Below are 22,271 nucleotides of genomic sequence, written 5' to 3' on the forward strand. Positions count from 1 at the left end.
CTTAAAGAAATTCAACTTCCAGATGCAGAACTTTCTGTTGCTTAAATTAGTGCTGTGAACTGAGGAGGGAATCAGTAATTCTCTTGAATCACAATGTTTTCATTAGAAATAAGCATCTAGGTTTAGCATTTTACTGCTCTACTCAAGCTATAGACATGTTAGGAACCCGTATGTTCAGATATGGTTTGTATTCTTGGTTGTATGGAACATGAGATGATGGCTCAGCCAATGAAATCAAAATCTCCTTGTATGTTCCATAGAACTCTAGAGTTTTCAGTGACTTTTTCATGGCAGTTGTCTCCAAAATTGTCTTTACTGAATCCTACAATGGATAAATTTGTGGGGATTTAGTCTATAGTGCACTAGACAAAAACTCTAACTTTTGTCTCTAACCCTAGAGACAAACCAAATGACTTGGTGGTTAAGGTTATGGACTTTGGACTCAGCTTAGACTTTTTTCAGCCAGACAATGTGGAGCTGTTGTTCTAGTCCCTGTGTGACTCTTAACTAGCTGTGGGCAAGTCCTACCTTCTCTGAGTGTCAGTTTTCCAATCAGCAAAATGGGGATAATGGTAGTTTTTTCTTACAGTGAAATGATGGAGCTTGGATGCCATAATACTTATAAAACATTCACCAAGTTCTTAGAAGACAGTAGGTGCTCAATGGATAGTTCTGCTTCTCCTCCTTCTTCCTCTCTTTCCCTCTTTCTTTCCCCTCCCTCTCCTTCTTGTTATTCTTATTTTCTCCTTTTTTCTCCACTGAGTTTTTAGAAAAGGAGAAAACTAGAGAGATGGGCTTCAGGAAAGATATCTTTATTCCTGGTTTGGATTTGATTGCTATGATTTTATCACATGGACTATAGTTGTAGATGTTAGCCCTTGCTGCTTACCAACAATGATTTTTTTTCCCCCTTGCTGTTTCTCTGCAGGAAGGATCAGAATGTTCTCTCGCCAGTCAACTGCTGGAATCTCCTCTTAAATCAGGTGAAGCGGGAGAGCAGGGACCACACCACCCTGAGTGACATCTACCTGAATAATATCATTCCTCGATTTGTCCAAGTCAGCGAGGACTCAGGAAGACTCTTTAAAAAGGTATAGATATATTCCTAGTCACAGAGGTTCTTGGGTTGATCAATGACACAATCTGGTAAATAAAAGAGAGAATATATTATTGGCCTACTTTAAAGGCTTCCCACTGGTCATTCCCCACCACATATTTGTGGAGAAAAAATATTTGAATTGGCATTCTTTTCTTCCTTTCTGAGCTTAATTAATAGTAGCCCTGGGAAAGTAACCATTTGCAAGGTATAATCCCAGGGTCGTACCTTGCAATCCCAGGGTCATACCTTCATATGGTACCTATGAATAATATATGCATATGTTAATAATAACTGTGTTTTCGGAAGTTTTCTTAAGGTAAATTATGAAGCTGTTGAGTTTGGGAACATTCAGTGTCATTTTTCATGTTTTCCTCTTCTAGTTCATTTAGAAAATTCATGTATGTTTGTATTTTTGCCGTAGTTGTCTCTTCAAGTCCTCATCTCGGCCACGGTGGTGGACTCACGAATTTGGTTATTCTTATCATGACATGTCTTTGTCTTTGGGTCATCGAATGCTTTCTGAAGCTCAGTTGTTAGCACAATTCTTGAGTGTAGGTTGAGTGATTTGATGAAGGAAAACTCAAAATAATTGCAGTAATCTTAAGGACTTTCTGCCAAATTCACCTTACCTGTCAGTGGTGGACCCAGCCTCTTAGAAACCCAAGAACCTTTTTTCTAAGCTCTCTCAACTTGAGCTCACAGTGTAGTCATCTATTCATGAAGTTTAGTTACAAATGGTGGCAAAGGCCCCAACCATCATGTGTGATAGGCCAAGTCTAACATTCAAGCTCCGACATCCTCTGAAGACTTTTCAGAAGGCAAATAATCCTCCTACAAGTTATAGATAGAAAAAGGTTATATAGAGCTATTAAGAATTCATCAATTTCCAGTTGACAAAATTTAGTATTAAGATTTGAGGCTGTGAGAGAAAAGACTGCAGTAAACAGGATTGTGGTTGATATAGCCATAGCTCGTGGTCAGTTTTCCAATTCTTAATATTAGCAAGTTTTCCAGCTTTCACTAGATCTGAAATTAATACCTAATTTCTCCTCTTTTTACCAGCCTGATAAAATAACTGATTTAGAATCTTCTATATACATAATTGCATCCATGAGGAGGCTTTCCCTGTGTCTTAGAGACAGAATATTGAGGGTACAAACATCTGACAAAGAAAAGAAGGAAGAGAACAATAACTTCTCCCAGAGCTCACTGGCTATTTTTAGTGGCCCGGCTGTGCTGTGGTTGGGGCCACACTTCATTTAGGGGTGAGGGTAGTTCTCACCGTGTCTTCCATGGTTCCCAGCATCTGCGCTAGCGTGCTTGTCACTAATTTGAGTTATTCTGCCGTACTTGGTGATGTGTGTGTGTGTGACTAAAATTAAAACCTATTTAGGTGAAACCTTGACAGTAATTGAGTACCACCTCAGCTCTTCTCTGTGACCATGACAACCACTTTGACTATCCCAAGAAGGAACGGGATTGACTGATAGTTTCCACCTCCATTTTCTCTGTTCATCTGAGAAAAAAACTTTTGTGAGAGATACTCACTTAGCTAGAATTTACCCAATCTCTCAGCTCCTTTTTCTCCCAGCCTTAGAAGGTTAGAGAGGAACCCAGCTGACTGTTACACCCTCTCCAGATCTCAGAGATGTTTATGCTGAAGGCATCCAGATAGCAAAGCCGTGAGTGTACCTGGCTCTTCAGATGTCCCACACACCTTTCACTAAAGATCTGCGTGCATGGCACATATACAAGGCATGGGGCGTATGACCTCCAGAAGGAAGAACCACCCATGAATGATTTTCCTAGCTCTGAGCTCAGGGCTGACCTCCTTAAGCTATACATTTCTATGCTAGCGTATAAAGGAAGAACTTATTTCTCACAGGACTTTAATACGTTACATTTCATTGAAAAAAGTACACATAAGTTTATAGCTAAATACATTTTCACGAACTGAACATACCTGTGTAATCAGCTGCCAGATCAAGAATCAGAACATTTCAGCACCCCATGCTAGGGCTCCCGTCTAGTCACTCCCCACCTCCAAATCCCCACGAATAACAACTCTCCTGAATTTGAACAGCAGAGATTAGTTTTGTTTGGTTTCATACTTTATATAAATAGAATCATACAGTATGTACTCTTTTGTGTCTGGTTTTTCTCATTCAACATTATGTTTGTGAGATTTATTCATACTGTTGTATATAGCTGCAGATCATAGGACTTTCTCTTGGTTTTTATAACTTTGCATCAATTAAATTGTAGTTGATTAGAGACATGCATAGGATTGTTGAATGGCCAATGACTGCTATCCCACAGGGTGAGTAATCTCTCTCTCCCTTGGAATTCCAGTGTAGACAGGGAACTCTAAGGTACAAGCTGGTTGCAAGATCATAAGAATAGATGTATTCTATTTTGGCTGGGCGAGAGCCTCTCTGCTTTCTAGAAACATTCTTCATGCCCTAATTTTTCAACCTCTTTTGTTTAGAGTGTGTTGCACATGAAGAATTAGAGTCCCGCTGGTTAATATATAGTAATCAGACAAGAACCTAAGGAATGTGCCTGGCGAGCCTGTTATGTGAATCTCCCCTGGGCTTGCTTTGCACTGTCAGAGCAGAGACCTTTTCCAAGTGATCTTTCTCTTGGGCCTAGCTCTGCTATGAACTCTAAGACTCTGGACAAGTACTGCTTTCTGTGCCTCAGTTCCCTAAACTTTAAAAAAAAGAGTTTGGGCTACATGATTCCCATGGTACCTTCTAAATCCAATATACTACAATTCTATGATGACAAGGGTATCCTGGGGCGGGGGGAGGTTCCTTCTGGTTGTTGGGTAACATTTGTTAAATTGTGGTAGATAAATTGCACTCCCAGAGATAAGGACAAACAAAAGTAGGTGTAGGCATGGAGAGGGCTAGCTTAAACAAATGAAGATTGAATTTCTTGAGGAATGAAGCATTGTTTCAGACGCTGCTATCTACAATGACCAGCAACCAAGAGATGCCAAACTGAGATCCAAATGGATAAAATAGATAGGTATATCTTTTGTTTTTACAGTAAATTTGGTTCCAGTAACAAAAGGAAAATCCATCTCTAGAGACAGAGACTTCAGAAAAGATACCTTTATTTCTGGTTTGACTATGGACACCTGTCCTTTATGTGAATTTGCATCTATTTGTCATGAGCAAAAGTCACAGATTTTCTTCTTTTTTAAATTCTTTTTTTAAACAATCTATAAAACTTAACAATTCACTGGTAAAGTTATGATAATAAAAGTCAGTATGTTTTTGAACCCTTATTGCCAGGTACTGTGTTAAGCACCTTATATACATTATCTCCTTTAGTCCTTACAATAATTCTATAAGGTGGTTACTCTTATTATCATCCCTATTTTATGAAGAGGGAAACTGAAGCTTAAAGATATTAAGCAAAAATGAGGTGAAGCTAGTGTTTAAATCTAGTTGTCTAGCTTTAGAGCCCAATGTTTTCATCTAAATGAAAACCAGTGCTCTTTCTGTATGGAGTGCAGGGAAGAGAGCATTATGAATTTTCTCATTCTTTTCCATTGAATTCAGATATTTCATTTAGTTAAAGAATTAATCTAATCTTTTGCACACAAACCTTCACAGGGTATGGAGGCATTACATATCAACATTGGGTTGTTTCTCTTACCTGGGGTTGAGGCAAGCAGCTGAAATTTGGGAGGGCAATAGGGCAGTATGTTTATTCTCCCCAGGGGCAGAATCTCTCTGCCTCTCTATGAAAGAAACAAAGACTCATTAAATGTGAGAACTGGCCAAAAATCTGGCTCGCAGCTAATTTAGCTAATTTGGGGATGTCAGGGTGGCTGCACAATTGGCCCCTCTATGCTACTGGACCCCCTTAAGGGATGCACCCTGCTAGCCCTCTGGTTTGTGGTTATGTCTGCTGGGACATATTTTACATTTTGCATGAAGCATGTTGGAGGTTCCTTTAGCTAAATATAACATCTGGAGAAAGTAGCCTCCTGTCCACAGCTTAGAAACAGACCGACTTTGTCTAGGACTCCAGGGAAAATTGAGCCCATTTGGTGCTCCTGACATCTCCTTTCATGTAATGAAAGCTCAGTCTGTCTAATCCCTGTTGGAACTAAGGTTTGGGAAAATATTATTGCTGTCACCTTCATTTGTTTAATGCGTGGCTTCAAAAAACGGTGGCCAAACACTGCCAAGTTTGACTCCTATCTTATCTTCATGTGGTCCCTGTAAAAGGCATGTTCTAAAGAATCCCACCAGGAACAGAAATAATTTTTCCCACTTGCTCGGTTTAAACTGAAGTAAACTTGGGTGTGCTTTTTCCCACAGGAGAGAGGGCAGTCCTGTTCTCTCTTCCTTGTTTTACTTAGCTGGAACACGCTAAAAGTACCTCTGACTTTTTTGTCACTGTTTCTAGCCCTTGACAGCTGCTCACACTTAAGTTTGGAAGCTGGTCAATTCAGACAGTCCTACCACTCTCAATTGCACCCTTGTTTTTACAGTACTCCAGTAACTGTACTCCTTTTTTGCCTTTAGTATTCTAAGTTAATGTGGCAAAAACTCAGGTTAAATTGAGAAAGCCAGGTCAGATTCCCTGTAGCCAGTAGTTCTCAACTTTGCGCATGAAAGTTACTTGGGAAGTTAACAAAAATTTTTTGTGACCATGTGTGAAAAAAAAATGGTCAACTGGACTTCATCAAGTCTTGGACTTTTGTTCTTGGAAAGACTTTTTTTTTTTTTTTTTTTTTTGAGACAGAGTCTCTCTCTGTTGCCTGGGCTAGAGTGTTGTGATGTCTGCCTAGCTCACAGCAACCTCAAACTCCTGGGCACAAGTGATCCTCCTGCCTCAGCCTCCCGAGGAGCTGGGACTACAGGCATGTGCCACCATGCCTGGCTAATTTTTTCTCTCTATATTTTTAGCTGGCCAGATAATTTCTTTCTATTTTTAGTAGAGACGGGATCTTGCTCTTGCTCAGGCTGGTCTCGAACGCCTGTGCTCAAATGATCCACCTGCCTCAGCTGGAAAGACATTGTTAAGAAAATGAAAGACAAGCCACAGAATGGGAGAAAATATTTGCAACACATATATCTCACAATGACTTATATCAGAATGTAGAATAAGGAACTCTTAGAACTCAATAATGAAGCTACCCAAATGTTTAGAAATGGGAAAATTTTTATTAAATAGTAGATACTTCACTAATGAAAATATTTAGATGGTCAATCATCATATGAAAAGATGCTCAATATCATTAGTCATCAGGGAAATGCAAATTAAAACTATAAGGGGATACACTACATACTCACTAGAGTGGTTAAAATTAAAACAACTGATAATACCAAGTGTTAGTGAGGATGGATAGAACTCTCATATGTTGCTGGTAAGAATGTAAAATGGTACAACCACTTTGGAAACTAGTTTGGCAGTCTTATAAAGTTAAATACATACTTATCATATGACCCAGCAATTCCAGGTATTTCTAGATATTTACTCAAGAGAAATAAAAGCATTTGTCTTCACAGAGACTTGTGCCTGTATATTCATAAAGTTTTTGTGGTGGGCTGAATAATCCTCCCCACCCACTGCCAAAAAGATGTCCATGTTTTCACTCCTAGAACCTGTGAATGTTACCTTATGCATGTAAGACTTTGCAGATATGACTAGTTTGAGCATCTTGTGATGGGGATATTATGTGTGTTTATCCGGTTGGCCCTTAATGCAATCACAGGTGTCCTTATAAGGGGGGGATTACAGATAAAAGAGAGGAAGGCCATCTGTTAGAAGCAGAGGGAAGCAGAGTCATAGAGAGAAGATGCTATGCCACTGGCTTTGGAGAGATGGAGGAAGGGTCCGTGAGCCAAGGAATACAGCTCTAGATGCTAGAAAAGGCAAGAAAATGGATTCTTCCTAAGAGCCTTCCGAGTAAAGGCAGCCCTGCTGGCACCTTGGTTTCAGCCCAGTGAAGTTAGTTTTGGAGTTCTGACCTCCAGAACTTTAATAGAATAAATGGGTGTTGTTTTAAGCCACCAAGTTTGCAATAATTTGTTACAGCTGCCATAGGAAACTACTACTTTATAACAGCCAAAACTAGAAACAACTCAAACAGCCATTAACAAATGAATGGAAAAACATTTGGTATATCCATGTATGAATGCTAGGTAACAATAAAAAGAAACAAAATGCTAGATAGATATAATGTAAATGAACTCCACAAACATTATACTGATAAAAAGAAACCAAGCACAATGAGTACATTCTGTATGATTCAATTTATATAAAATTTTAAGGCCGGGCGCGGTGGCTCACGCCTGTAATCCTAGCTCTGGGAGGCCGAGGCGAGTGGATCGCTCGAGGTCAGGAGTTCGAGACCAGCCTGAGCAAGAGTGAGACCTCGTCTCTACTAAAAATAGAAAGAAATTATCTGGCCAACTAAAAATATATATACAAAAAAAATTAGCCGGGCATGGTGGCTCATGCCTGTAGTCCCAGCTACTCGGGAGGCTGAGGCAGTAGGATCGCTTAAGCCCAGGAGTTTGAGGTTGCTGTGAGCTAGGCTGATGCCACGGCACTCACTCTAGCCCGGGTAACAAAGTGAGACTCTGTCTCAAAAAAAAAAAAAAAAAAAAAAAAAAAAAAAAATTTTAAAAAGGAGAAATCTAATCTATAGTGATAGAAAACAGATCAGTGATTGCCTTGGGATCAGGATGGGGATGAAAGATTGACTGAAGGGGACACAAGGGAATTTGTATGGTTATAAAAACATTATGTAATCTTGAAAATGGCAGTGCATTTGATGAAATTTATCATACATTTAAAAAGTACACTTAAAATGTGTACATTTTATTGTATGTAAATTATGCCTCGATAAAGTTGATTTAAAAGATAATTCTAAAATTCTGGTGCCAAGGCCCCACCCAAATGCAATTGAATCAGAGTCTCTGGAATAGGTCCTGGATGGTTGTTGTATACAGCCAGGGTTGAGAACCACTGCTACACTCTGTTGTCCATCTTGGGCAAACTGAGGAGCACAGAGGACATCTGAAGCCATAAGATCCTGTTCATCTGTATGTGAGCCATGTTTGCCCCTGCAACACAGTGTTGAAGCATCTAGGCCAGTTTCTCTAGGCAACCCATTGTGGTTTCCTACTTTATTCTTGGAGGGTGATGAAAGGTGAATTAGTTTCAGATAAAATCTGGTGACAAAGGCTGAATCTGGCTTCCTTCACACTGCAGGAAGTGGGGAAGGCAAGAAGAGCTGAGGAAGGAATGTAAGAGGCTCAATTAATACTTTTCTCCAGGGCCAGCAGATGTTAAGCATGTCCCTTTTACCATTAGGAAATCAGTCACAAGAGAATTGCCAGGACGGTCAGATTTCCTTTGGAACCAAGAAAATGAGTCTGGTAGTAAAAGAGGATAAAGGGGATTTAAAACTAAAAGCAGTGCATCTTACCTATCTTTTTATCTCCTCTGGACTGGGATAGGATTTCCTACAAATCTTTGGGTCCAGCTGTTTGGCATATGTGAGGAGGGAGGATGATGATACTGTGAGGAGGCATGTTGGGTGGTGTTATTGTCATAAATAAGAAGAGGAGAAGAAATAACGCCCAATGCTGGCATAGTTGAATGTCCCTAGTAGGTAATGTTGATTGAATGAACGAATGGAGAAGGCATGGTTTTCCAAATGTTGCATCACTGTGTTCTGCGCCCTTGAGAAAGGGTTGAACTTTCTGGGAGAAGGAGTAGATAACCTTCCCTCTCTTTCCCAGCCACCATACCCCCTCTCCCGCTGAACTCAGTATCTGTTATTGACTGAATTTCCTCCACATTATAACATGGTCACTAACTAACAGTATTGCGTGGTGCTTTATAGACAGCTGTTCCAGTTCCAATTTATCTTGTTGGTAGCAAAAATCTGTTCTGATTAATTGAGCTTTTTTCTCTCATATCTGATGAAAAGATCCTCTTTGGAGAAAAGAATAGGATGTGAAGCTGAGCTTATTTGAGTAGGGGATGGAAGGCTGCCAGCTACTTCAAAGGTATCTCTGCTGATAAGGGGCGTCAGGTTTGCTGCCAAAGCCAACGCTGAGGGGAGCTTTGCAGCTCGTGCTGTTGGTGGTGTTTTAGCTTTGGTTTCTGTGACACTAGGTCAGCAGCATCTGTATGCTCTCCCTTGAGGCTTCTCTCTGGGTGGTCCAGGCTTTTTTTGGACTTAGGAAGATGCAGCTCAAAGGGAATGTGTGCATCAAAGATGTCTGCAGTCTTTTGCTTAGGTTAGTTTGTATGTTCGCCTTTTTGGTGTTTTAGTTCTTAGGTATCTATCTGTCTTTTCTGAAAGAGCTCAGGTGCTATATTTAGAACATTCAAAGGTGTAATGGGACTTCGATTTTTATAAATCAAAGGATGATTAAGAGAATCTGAAGAAGAGCAGTTTAACAAATGGAGTATGAGAAAGAGTGGTGCAGTGGACAGAAAACAAGAGTGTCCAAATGCAACCTGGGTATTTGAACACTGCCCTAAATTGGAAAATCACACAGTCAATAAGTATTTTAGTGAACACTGTAAATACAGCATTATGCTAAGTGCTTAAAAGAACTTAAAAGTCAAGTTGAGGAGTAAGATTCACCCCCTAGGGAGTTTAGAGCTTAGTCTATTTAGATCTTCGAAAACTTTCTGTGGTATGATGATGATGATAATAATAATAGCAACTTTTCAGGAAATGGTTACTATGAATACCATCCACTGTAGTAGGTAGGCCCCAAATGTATATTTCCTCTGATCCTTTTATCTATTTTGCAAGGTTTTTTTCCCTAAACTTTTTATGGATGTATAAAATAGTTAGAGAAAGTGCCCGTGAAGTGTATAGTGCAATGAGTGGTGACCAGCACCCAGATAAAGAATAAAATGTCACCAGTATGCCATGAGCCCCCCTTTACCCTCTTCTGGTCATTACCCCTAAACGGTAGCCTGTATCTTGATATCTAACACAATATAAGTATTTGCCTGTTTTAAATTTTTTTTATGTAAATGAAATCAGATAATATTCTTTTGATAATTTAAATATATCATTCTTTTGTCTCCGAGCCTCCATTGTTTCTGATAAGAAGGCAGTTGTGGTTCTTAGGTTTTTATTATTGCTTACTTGTATGTAACATATCTTCTTTCTTTCTTTCTTTGCTTCTTTTTAGGGGGCTACTTTTAGTATTTTTTTCTTTATCTCTGGTTTTCAGCAGTTTGACTATGATAAGAGTCTAAGTGTGGTTTTCATTGTTTGTATTCATTTGGCTTGAATAAATACAATACTCAGGTATTCAGATATCCTTCATCTGTAGATCAATTTGGGAAAAATTTTGGCACATATTTTTTTTCTGTCCCATCTCTCTTTCCTCTCTTGCTTGTATGTTAGACTGCTTGATACAGTCCCAGAGGTTCAACCTTTTTTTTCCTGTGTGCTTTAGTTGAAATGATTAATAAAGTTTACCAATTCCTTCTTTTGTTGCATCTAATATGCTATTAATACCATCCAGTGATTTCTTTACTTCAGATATTGTATGTTTTAGTTTTATGGTTTCCATTTGGTTCTTTTCTTATAGTTTCTATGTATCTCCTGAAATGAAGATTTCCCATCTCTTCACTCATTATATCCATCTTTTCATATGGATATATTTTTCTTTTCTTTCTTTTTTAAAGATGAGCTCTTGCTATGTTGCCCAGGCTGTACTTGAACTCCTGGGCTTAAGCCATCCTCTTGCCTCAGCCTCCCAAGTATCATGTGGGTATTTTAAAAACATATTTGGCAGTTGTTTAAAATTTCTTGTCTGCTATTTCTGACATCTACATCATCTGTGGGTCTATTTATTAATTTTTCTCTTGACCAAGGATCACATTTCTTTATTTTTTACATGTTGATTAATTTTTTATTTTATATTGGACATTGTAGAGACATATTGGATGCATAGAGATTCTAGGTGTGCTTATCTTCCTCTGAAGAGTATTAAGTTTTATTTTAATAGGGCATTAAATTACTGGCTGACCAGCTTGAATTTGTGTGGGCATGGTTATGTGCTTTGTTAATGTGGGTATATTTTGGTTTTGCCCCTAGTCATGAAACGTATTGTATATACTTAAGGTGTGGGCTTTCTAGGGTTTCAGTGGAAAGCCAAGATGTTTATCAAGCCCCTCTAACTTGGCAGGCTCTGAACTACAAATCCCATCTTCCCTGCAATGGACAGCACCTGAGATGACCAACTGTCCCAGTTTGCCTTGAGTTGAGATGGTTCCTGGGACATGAAACTTTCAATTTTATCCATTCTACTATTGATAGGATTTGGATAGTTTCCAGTTTGAGGCTATTCTAAATAATGCTGCTATGAACCTTATATTGGAAGGTTGTTGTTCTTTCCAATATATCGTTGAACCTGGTCACAATCCAGGCTTTAGGGATAGTGTATTCAAAACCCACCTCTCTCTCTCTTCCCGTCTCTCCCTCTCTTCCTCTGTCACTCTTCTTCTCTCCTTCTTTTCCCTTCTTTTTCCCCTTTCTTCTCCTTCTGTCTCCCCTTTCTCTCCTTTTCCTTTTCCTCTCATTCTCCCCCTTTTTTCTCCCTTTCTTCCCTCTATTCTTTTGAATAATCTTTTATAATTTTATACTACAAATGTATTGTAGGAAATTAGAAAATACAGAAAGCAAAAATATGACTTTTTAAAAAGCAGATTGTATTGTACATACTATTTTGTAATCTGCTATTTTAGTAAAGATCTTTACCTTTACATTTCAGTAAATTTTCATTTCATCTAATACCCAGGTCATGCAAACATTTCCCTGTTGTCCTAAAAATGTCCTTGACAACTGATTTGTCTAAGCCAGTATCTAATGCACATGGGTTTTATGTCCCTTAAATCTCTAATCTAGTACTATGCTCTTTCTATGACACCGATTTGTTGAAGAGACCAGGCCAGTTGTCCTGCAAAATGTCCCACCTTCAAGATTTGTCTGGTTGTTTACTTGTGTTGTTGTTTAGCTTCTGCCTGTATCCTATATTTCCTGTAAATTGGAAGCTATTTTTAAAGGCCCAAATGGATTCAAGTTATATATTTTTGATTTAGAGTGCATAATAAGTAATGTTAGTACTTCATGTTGCATCACATCAGAAAATACGTAATATCTAGTTAACCCACCAATAATGATGCTAATATTGATGCCCAAGAATAGGGTGGTAATAGTCTAAACTTCCATTTTATAGTTACATTTTTTTCTCACACGATAGAAAGCTGATTGTAAGATGTTAATGCATGGTGTCATCATACAAATGTTGGGTACCAATTCAATCATTTATTTGATAATTTAAACATCAGTTGATAATTTTAGACAAGTTACGTTTTACCATCTCTTATACTTGACTGCAAGATGCCTCTCTGAGGAAACGAGAGGATTATTAATACAACTCTTCAGGCACCACACAAACAGTAGTTTGCAAAAACTTATTAGTCTCGGGAGAAACTATACACACTAATGGTGTGCAAACTGACTAGGTATCAATTTTTTATTACACAATTCACAGCAATAATAAAAAAGTTATAACTAATTCCAAATGAGTGTTAATCATGCCCAGGGACTGTGCTAAGTACTTTACATGTATTAACCTATTTAATCATCACAACAACCCTCAGAGCTGAGTACTGGTTTTATCATCCCCATTTGGAGATAAGAGCATCGGCAGGCAGGTTAAGCAGTTTACTCAAGGTTATACAGCTGGTTGATGGGAAAATTGGGATTCGAGCCTAGGTACCTGGCTTCCCCTGATCTCTTCACATCATCATGCTCTGCTGCCCTGCGTGTAGGAAGGTGGCAGTCATCTTGGTAAGCTAAAGGCCCAGTGCTTGTGCAGGGAATTAATGGCTCATGCATTCTGCTCATACGTTCCTAGGCCTCTGTCAGGCCAGTGTTTCCATTGCGCTTTCTGCTTCTGCTTCTTGCCCAGCTTGTGCAGAGAGAGTATGCACCCTTGGTTTTTGCCTCCCTTCTTGCAAGACTGGCTTCTTTTGATTCTCCTATTTATCTTTGTTGAGAGTTTTCCTTTGAATTTCTTCCTGCTTGTCTGAGCATGATTTTTATTTAAAATGAGAACAAAATTTAAATTTTCCTTCTTTTGAGATAGCATCATCTGTTTTTCCTTTTTCATCATCTTCTTTCCTTACAAGTCTGTACTTTTTCTGATCTCTTTGTTTTTCGACCTAATCCTACCTTTCTTTGCTTTTAAGCCCAGCCCTTGGGTGTTTTGTTTTGTTTTGCTTTTTCTTCTTTTTCCCCATACTCCACAAGTCATTTGTGTCTATAGCCAGCTTTCCCCAGCATTTATTCAACATGAAACCTCCAGTTATAGATTAATTTGAATTGTCTGCACTAATTATTCAAAAGACCATAGGAACCTAGGAGCATCCCTCTTTATAGTCTCAAGAGCTCGTGGAATCATCCTCTTGGTAAGCTAAGTAGTTACTGCTGAGGCCCAGGGACAGGACTGAGAAGTAACATTTTCTGTTTTTATTTTATTTTTCCTTTAATTTTTAAATAGACAAACCAAAAACCCTTTAGCTTTGGGTTTTTTTTTTTTTTCAATTGCAAAAGTAATGCACGTTTTTTCAAGACATCGTGGGGAAAAACAAAAATAATAAAAAGAAAATAATGATTACTTAGAATCATTACTAATGTTTTTATATTTCTAATCTCTTTTCTATGCATATTTTTCTTTATAAAATGAAGACCATATTGCATAATATGTTATACAAGTACTTTTTAAATTTAACATTTTGAGCAAGCATTTTTCTCATGTCATTGCATCTTCTTGAAAAATATTGCTTTTTATGACTATACAGCATTCAATATTCTGGCTATCCCATAGCTTATTCATACATTCCTTCTGGCTCTTTGGTTATGTTGTCTTGACTCTCCATTGGACCATGTTCTTGTACATCCACAAGCAATCCAGAATCTCATTGATATCTTCTTGGGAGTCACTTGTTTTTAGAGTAACTAGGTGGCCTATGCTTTCATTTGGAAATACCCTACTTTCATTTAGTATAAGGCAAGGAGAGAGGGTTTCCCCCTCTTCTTCTTTCTCTTTTTCTTCCTCTTCTGTCTTCCTCATTGTCTTTGAGCTCAGCTGGAAATCTGGACCTCAGAGCTATGCCTGAGCCTGGGCCCTGGCTGGCTCAGTGGAGTGCTTTCACCATGCTAAGTTTCAGTTTCCTCATCTTTACACAAGAAAATTACTCACAACCTTACTTTTCCTTCCCAGAATGTCATAAGAATCAGTAGAACCTGGGAACAAAGTGCTCTGTAGAGTTGTGTCATGGCCAGATGATGTCTGGTTATGCTCACGTAGAAGAGTGTGCGTCTTGTGCCATCTCCCAACTAGGGTGGTCTTTGCATCTCGAAGCTAATCTTTTTTAGCAGTGTGTTATCATGTAGGATAGAAAGGAAATACAGAAGGCAAACTGGGAGATCCAGTCTCTAACTTTAATTGTCTCTTCTCCAAAGCCAAGAGAATCCAAGCCTTCTGCCCACATAAGCATCGCATCCTTTCCTGCCTTGCCTCTTCCCGTGACCTCGTTTTCCTTTTGATGTTCATTTTGAGGGTGGAGAGGAGAAAAATGCATTCTCTTTTTGCTGCTCTCTGAGTCAGTGGCCTTTCTGGGCCTTTGAGTTCTTAGGCAGGGAACACTGCAGAGCTTACCTGACCCTTCTTTCAGGGACTCTTAAAAAAAAAAAAAGCATTGCTTTATTTAGATTCAGGAGCACTACTGGTTCATTCAGTTCAATTTACTAATATTGTTTGATTGTCTATAATTGCTCAGTATTCAAGTTGGCACTATAAAAGGGCTACAGAACAAGCTTTCAACATGGTTCAAGATTTTTTACATCTCAGCTGAATAGACAGGCCAGAGACTCCTGAAGCAGGTTACAATTTAAGACAGCAATTTAATGAGTGAGTGGTACAGATAATTAGTTGTCTACAGGAGCTTGGAAAAGGAATAGATTCATGAGAGGAGAGTCAGGAAAGCATCATAGAGGAGAAAAAAAATTGAGCTGACGTTCTTTTCATTACCTGTTGCCGGAATTCTCAGTTATTCTTACTTTATGGAAATATATTTTAAAAGTTTCCATATTATCTGATACCAGCTTCCTTTCCTGCCTCTTTGTCCCCACTAGAGATGCCAGTCATGAGACCAGTCTGACAGTACAGAGGCTTCCTTTTGGCCAGCAATGGGAGAAATATGTGGGAAGAGCTTGGAGCCTGAGTATGGCAAACTTTGAATGGCAGCTAGAGGAGTTCAAACTACAGGTCAATGGGAGCCAGTCACCATCTTACGCAGGACAATGAAATCTTGAAAACCATGATTTCCATGGTATTTGGTGGCAGTATTTAGTGTGGTTTGGGGTGGAAGAAACTATTTGGGAGCCTACTATAATAAGTCAGAGGGATAATGGAAACGAATTCTTAGATAATGACAATGGGAACTGAAAGAATGAGATTTACCAAGAGACAAAACAAAGATATAGGACCAAGTGACCTGACATGAGGTGGGAGGAGGTAAATACTGGAGAGAAGAATCAAAATTCACTTAGTCATTCAACAGATATTTATGATGGCCCTTCCATGTTCCAGGTACTGTACTAGGCACTGGAATACAGCAAATAACAAAGAGTTCTTGCCTGCGTGGAGCTTATATTCTAGTAGGAGAAACAGACAATACATAAATCAATAAATATATATCAGATGATGATGATAAAATAGAACAGGGTAAAGAGGATGGGGTGCTAGGGATATTGCTATTTTATATAGGGGGGTCAGGGAAGGCCTCACTGATAAGCTAGCATTTTAACTGATTCTTGGAGGAAATGAGGGATTTTGCTGTTAGCTCTCCTCTGAGGAAAGTATTTCAGGCAGAAAAAATAGTGTGTGTATAAGGCCATGAGATGGGAATGTGCTTATCTGGTTAGAGAAACAGTAAGGAAGCCTTGTGCAGAGTAGGCAAGAAGAAGAATGGTAGTAGATGTGGTTGCAGGCAGGGGACAGACTGTATCAGGAAGGGCCTTGGAAACCATTTGAGAGCCATTGGAAGATTTGGAGAGGTGTGATATGGTCTGACTCCTGTTTAAATAGGATTATTCTGGCTTCTGTGTTAAGGAGGAGCCAGGCAGAAGCAGGAAGGGAAGACCAATTAAAGAGACTTCTATAAATAATTCAGGCAGGGGGTGATAGTTTATTGAAACAGAGTGGTAGCTTTGGAGGTGGTAAGAAGTGGTCAAATTCTGGGATGTATTTTGAAGATGGAGCCAATAGGATTTGCTGCTGGATTGAATGTGGCATGTGAGAAACAGAACAGTCAAAGATGACCCCAAGCATTTTGGCCTGAGCCATTGGAAGCTGGAGTTGCCATTGACTGAGTGAAGTATGTGGAAGAGCCACTAATTCTAGCCCAGCCTTGTAATAAGTGAAGAATCTGAGAGCCAATGAGAAGTGACTTGCCTTAGTTTACCCTGTTAGATAGTGGTAGAGATGTGACCAGACCTATGAAATCTTCTAACTTCTATTCACTGCTCTGTCCAGGACACACCACACTGCCTGAGATCAGTTTTAGACATGGTAAAGGGAAGGTTCAGTGAGCGTAAGAGCTGGAAGGGAGATTTGAAAATTATCCACATAAAACTGAGAGTTGAAGCCATGAAAGTAAGTATTCAGAGTAAAAGGCAGTTGAGGCCTAGAGAGAGGACATAGAAGAGCTAGCAAAGAGGAGAGAAGAACAAATTAAAATGGATAAAAGGAAAATGAGAATAATATGGCTCATAGCACTTAAATGAGAAGACTCAATGATGGGTACTGTGAAGGGGTCAGGAAGAATGGGATCTGAGCAAATGTCATTAGATTTGGATTTTGGAAGCTTGGAAACTGTGCTGTCTTCAACACAGCCTCCTCTAAAATTTGTAGCACTTTTCTTGCCTTTTCAGCTAATCATGAGAAGGAATATAATAATGTAAGCCTGAGACAGGGAGTTAAAAATAAATTCCTTTCCAACTGTGGCATTATCTTCTTGTGAATCTTACACAAGAATTTGACCTTCCCAGACTGCCATGTGCCCATCTATTAACTGAACAAGAAGCACACTCCTTGCCCTCTTTGCCTGCTGGAGATCATGTGAGGATAACAATGACAAAGGATGTGAAACTGCTTTGGAAGAGAAATGTTATATAAATCAAGATAACCTTTTCTAGTTGACTTTATGTTTTTAGTTTAAAAAGCTTGATGAAGTCATAAAAGACTTTACATTAGAGATACATGAAATGCTGAACACATCGACCAATAAAATATTCTTCTTTAAAGCAACATAAAATATTGCTTAATATCTATGTCCAGTAGTCTCATATCAAATCCTGCCTGGGCCTTTTAATTTAATTTAATTTTGTAGCCATTGTGACCCAAACACAAAACAACTGCCCCTGTCCTCAAGGCCACACGGGTCTTTCAAGCTTTGATAGGTCAGCGTTGGTTCTTCTGATGAAACACAGGACGAGGTTTTCTCTGCCGAGTTTTGAGCAGTCTGTCTGTCTCAGAGCTGCATGCTGAAGCCCCAGTGGAGTCTAATTCTGTCCTTCCAATCCCCTTCATGTAACAGTATAGGAAGAGTGGGAATGGAAATTAATTGTACCTGCTGGCATTATTAAAGTTATCAGTGCATATCCCCTCTTGGGCCAGGAAGATTAAAAAGCGTGTTGTAATCAGAGCAGATGATTTCTGACACACTGATGGGCTTCCTCCTCGGGTTCAATGTAAGGATGTGATCTGAGCTTGTTGCCTCTGGCCTGACACCGCATAGCTCGGGGTTATATAGTCTCTGCCTCATCCTTCCACCAGCCCTGGAGGAAAGCCAGGCGCCTGCTCTCTCTGGATGAGAGATCTCTTAGGTGGAAAATCAGGCCTTCTCACTTAAGACTAGTGTATTCTGGCTTCACCTTTCTCAGAAGATGCAGTCAGTGCCTTGGTTAGGTTAGACCTTAGAAGTCTCACACCTTGTTCAGGTTCAACAAGAATGAAATGAGGAATCAAGATGCTGCTCCCTGGTGATTTAGTTCATTTTAGCAAGTGTTTATTAAGTACTTTCCCCAAGCACTGCAACCAGGCCCCCCAGGGGTGGGGAACCTTTTAATGTTGGAAGGCCACATTAATTTAGCTATAAGCAAATAAGGCTGCATTCAAGGAACTTCAATTAGATATACTTAAAAATGTACATTATTTTGTAAAACTCTAACTACTATGTACTTAATAATTTCAAAAAATGAAAACCATTTGTTAATTTTAAAGTTAACTAACCTTTTAATGACTTTGTTCTGTCTGTTTTCTGTTGGAAAGCACTGGAATATTTGGTTGCAGCATGAATATCTGCAGTTTCAGTTGATCCTTTAGATGGGAGTCAGTCATTTGTGATCTTAAGGGCATCTTGATTTGGGTTAGGCAGGAGAATATAGATTCATAGCAATTAGTGGTTGAAAAACAAGAAAGCATTTTTTTGGGTATGTTGCCAAAGTCGTGGATATTCAATGACATTTTTCCATATTTCAATTGGATCTTTCTTAGCATCAAACAATGACTTTGAAATGTCATCTACTGAGAGACAGCTCAATCAATTCCATCTGTAGTTCTTTAGGTGCCTTGATAATATCAACTAGGTGAGGTTGAAATGCTAATTTGGATGCGGTGTCATGATTCTCAAAGTCAGTGAACCTTTTGTTGTTTTGTCCAATTAATAGGTCTATAACAGCTGTGTATCCTTCAAATGATTCGCATATATTAATATCATCCTGCTCATACCTTTGCTAACTGGAGAAAATGTTCATCCAAAATTTCCTTTTGAAGAAGAAGTGTTTTGAAAAAAGATAGCTTTTTGCCAAATGCTTGGATTTTTTTGCCACATATCATATACAGACTTAGTTTTACCTTGCAAAGAAATATCAAGTCGTTTTGATTTGACAGATCACACAGAAATGGTGCATTTCTATAGAAATCTTCTTTGAATAATTCACATTGCCAATTCTGTTTTCCATAAAATTTAACTATCTGTTCTTGCAGAGATAAAATTTTGGATAACACCTGTCCCTGCACTTTAGAATGATATGGCAAATCCACATTGAATACCTCCCAGTTCAACTTTAGCATGTTATGAAACTGACCATACCAGGTTGCATTTGCACAAATATAGTTAACAATACTTATAACTTGTTGCAAAGTATCACTTAAAATAGTAGCTTTAGCACAGAGATTTTGCTGATGCAAGATACAGTGAAAAGAAATGAGAGCACTTGGATCTGTTAATTCCTTTTTTTATCTGTCCAATAAACCCTTCATGTTTTCCTGTCATGGAAGGTACACTATCTGTTCGTACATTCACTAAATTTACCAAAATCAGTCTAATGTCACGACATTTATCTCAAAAGTTGTAGAAGATATCTATTCCCCATGTTCTGTTCACAAGAGTGCCCAAAGCAAGTAACTCTTTGTAGCAGAGAAAATCTTCTGTTATGACCTGAATGAAGTATAAAACCTGTGCTGAGTTAGTAGTATCAATTGGTTCATCCAAAACGATTGAATAATATATATTTTCCCTTTGAAGTATTGCATGAAGTTGTTCTGGTAAGTTGAAGCCTAATTCATGTTGCCGATCAGTTATGGTTCTCCTTGAAAGAGGCAGTTGTTTGTACTTTGAAACATTATCTGGGTCTAAACATTCTACAGCTTCGACAATGCATTCTTTCACAATTTTTGCATCACTGAATGGTTTCCCTTTTTTCCCAAGTATACAAGCTACTTTATAAGTTGCTTCAGTGGCATTATTTCTGGGTCTTATTGCTGCTTGAAAGAATTATCTTTGCTTTTGCTTTTCATCTTTTAATTTCTAAATACAGTCTTTCACACTTCTCCCTCTAATTCAAAATATTTGTGGTCCTTATGAGTGTTATAATGCTGATGAGCCTTGAATTTCTTTAATGTTGATACTGCAGAATCACAAAGCAAGCAAATCATCTTATCTTTTGCAGAAACAAGATAATATTGTAATTCCCAATCCTCATTAAAAAAAAAATCTGTCTTCTTCCTTCAATGTTCTCTTGGTCTTCTTTGATGTGACGGGCTGTTCAGCAGACAGAATAAAAAACTGCTGTCGAGCTGTGCAACTCTTCACAAATTCCACTTCAAACAGAAACAGTACACCGTTGTCAAAAGCTGATAACAGATTGGTGTATGTGACCCCCATAAACTTACCAACCAGCCTCATGTTGGTAGTTGCACCAGTCAGGCAGGGGAAGTTAGAACTAAATCATGAGCGTAGCAGCCATCAATTTAGCACTTATGGTTTACCAGTCAATCTGGGAGGATTATTTCATGGATACTTATTTTATTCTTTGGTAGCTTAAATACGTTCATTTAAAAAATAAAATAAAACTATAAAAAACAAACATAAATGTATTAATAAAAATCAAAGTATTTGTTGCATAAAATTTGGATTGCGTCAAAAGTCCACACTTAAAGACCTAGAAGGCCACATGTGGCCTTAAAGCCACAAGTTCCCCACCGCTGGCCCAGACAGTTCTGCCTGCATACACACTGTGGTATTTGTTGGTGGGGAGGAGAGAGGCCCTTATTGTAGTTTATGAATTAAAAAAAAAAAAATCCTGATCTGGGAATGAGAATCTTATCCCAGCTTTCATACTGATTCACAGTACAACCTAACTCACCTGTAACCTGTCCAGGACTTGGTTTTCTAATCTGTAAAATAAGAGTTTGTACTAGTCTTTCTGAGATTTCTCTCTGAAATTCTGTGATTAAGTGAGGGAATTTCTATGAAAGTATTTGGCAAACTATTAGACACTACATGGATGTGTGGGGTGTTATGATAGCTCTAAGCGTAGACAATACATTCACTCAACACATAGTTGACTGAGTTCTGGCTCTGAGGGGCACATTGCCATGTGTTGAGACTATGAAGATGGCATGACATGGCCCTTGACATAAGAGCAGAGAGTCTAGTGGGAGAAACAGACATGTAAATAAGCAATGCTAATACCGTGTAATAATAGGTTCTTCAGTGAAGAGAAGCATGAGTTGAGTTTTGCCTTATGAAGTTTTTTGTGTCTTTTTTTTTTTTTTTTTGGAGACAGAGTCTTGCTCTGTTGCCCAGGCAAGAGTGCCATGGCTTCAGCCTAGCTCACAGCAAACTCAAACTCCTGGGCTCAAGCAATCCTTCTGCCTCAGCCTCCTGAGTAGCTGGGACTACAGGCATCCACCACCTTGCCGGGCTAATTTTTTCTATATATTTTTAGTTGTCCAGCTAATGTTTTTCCATTTTTAGTAGAGATGGGGTCTCGCTCTTGCTCAGGCTGGTCTTGAACTCCTCAGCTCAAGTGATCCTCCCTCCTCGGCCTCCCAGAATGCTAGGATTACAGGAGTGAGCCACCACACCCAGCCAGTTTTTTGTGTCTTAAGGAGAGTGGTAGTATTGGAGAGAGAAGGATAGGGATTCCTGGGAGGTGAAACAGCTTACCCAGGAAACAAGGGAGTATAAACAAGTGAAGAGTGTTCCAGAACTACAGGTATCATTGGTGAGGTTGGCTGAGCACAGGTCCCTTGTAGGGGAATGTCAGGCAGTGAGGCTGGGGAGATAGGACCGTGCGTGCTACACTAAAGGGCTTATACTCTGGAACTAGTGAAGCAGAAGCCCTCTTTATGTTATGGTTTTAACTTTTCATCTTAAGATAATCTCAGACTTAAAGAAAGATTGCAACAATTGTACAAAAATTCCTGTATATCCTTAACCCAAATTCCTAAAATGTTAAAATCTCATATAACTGTGGTACAAGAAATTAACACTGATACAATACTATAATCTACTGATCTTATTCAGATTTCACTGATTACTTCACTAATGTTCAATTTCTGGTTCAAGGTTCAGTTTGGGATCACACATTATATTGAGGTGAACTGTCTCCTTAATGGTCTCTAATCTCTAAGGATTCCTCTGTCTCCCTTTGTCCTTCATGATTTTGACCTTTTTGAAGAGTACTAGCCAGTTGTTTTGTAGAATCTCCCTCAAGTTTGGTTTTTCTGATGTTTCC

General features: G+C 38.8%; 1 protein-coding gene across 8 annotated transcripts in view; it reads left to right on the top strand.

Annotated features, from left to right (window-relative positions):
* Positions 1–22,271, top strand: part of SRGAP2 (SLIT-ROBO Rho GTPase activating protein 2) — a 218,242-nt gene that overhangs the window by 114,728 nt on the left and 81,243 nt on the right. For all 8 annotated transcript variants that reach the window (XM_045536572.1, XM_045536574.1, XM_045536573.1 and 5 more), the window contains exon 4: positions 929–1,091. In XM_045536572.1, coding sequence (XP_045392528.1) covers positions 929–1,091 — 163 coding nt within the window. The remainder of the gene's footprint in view (positions 1–928; positions 1,092–22,271) is intronic.

The sequence above is a fragment of the Lemur catta genome, chromosome 23 (genome assembly GCF_020740605.2).
Source record: "Lemur catta isolate mLemCat1 chromosome 23, mLemCat1.pri, whole genome shotgun sequence".
Lineage (NCBI taxonomy): Eukaryota > Metazoa > Chordata > Mammalia > Primates > Lemuridae > Lemur > Lemur catta.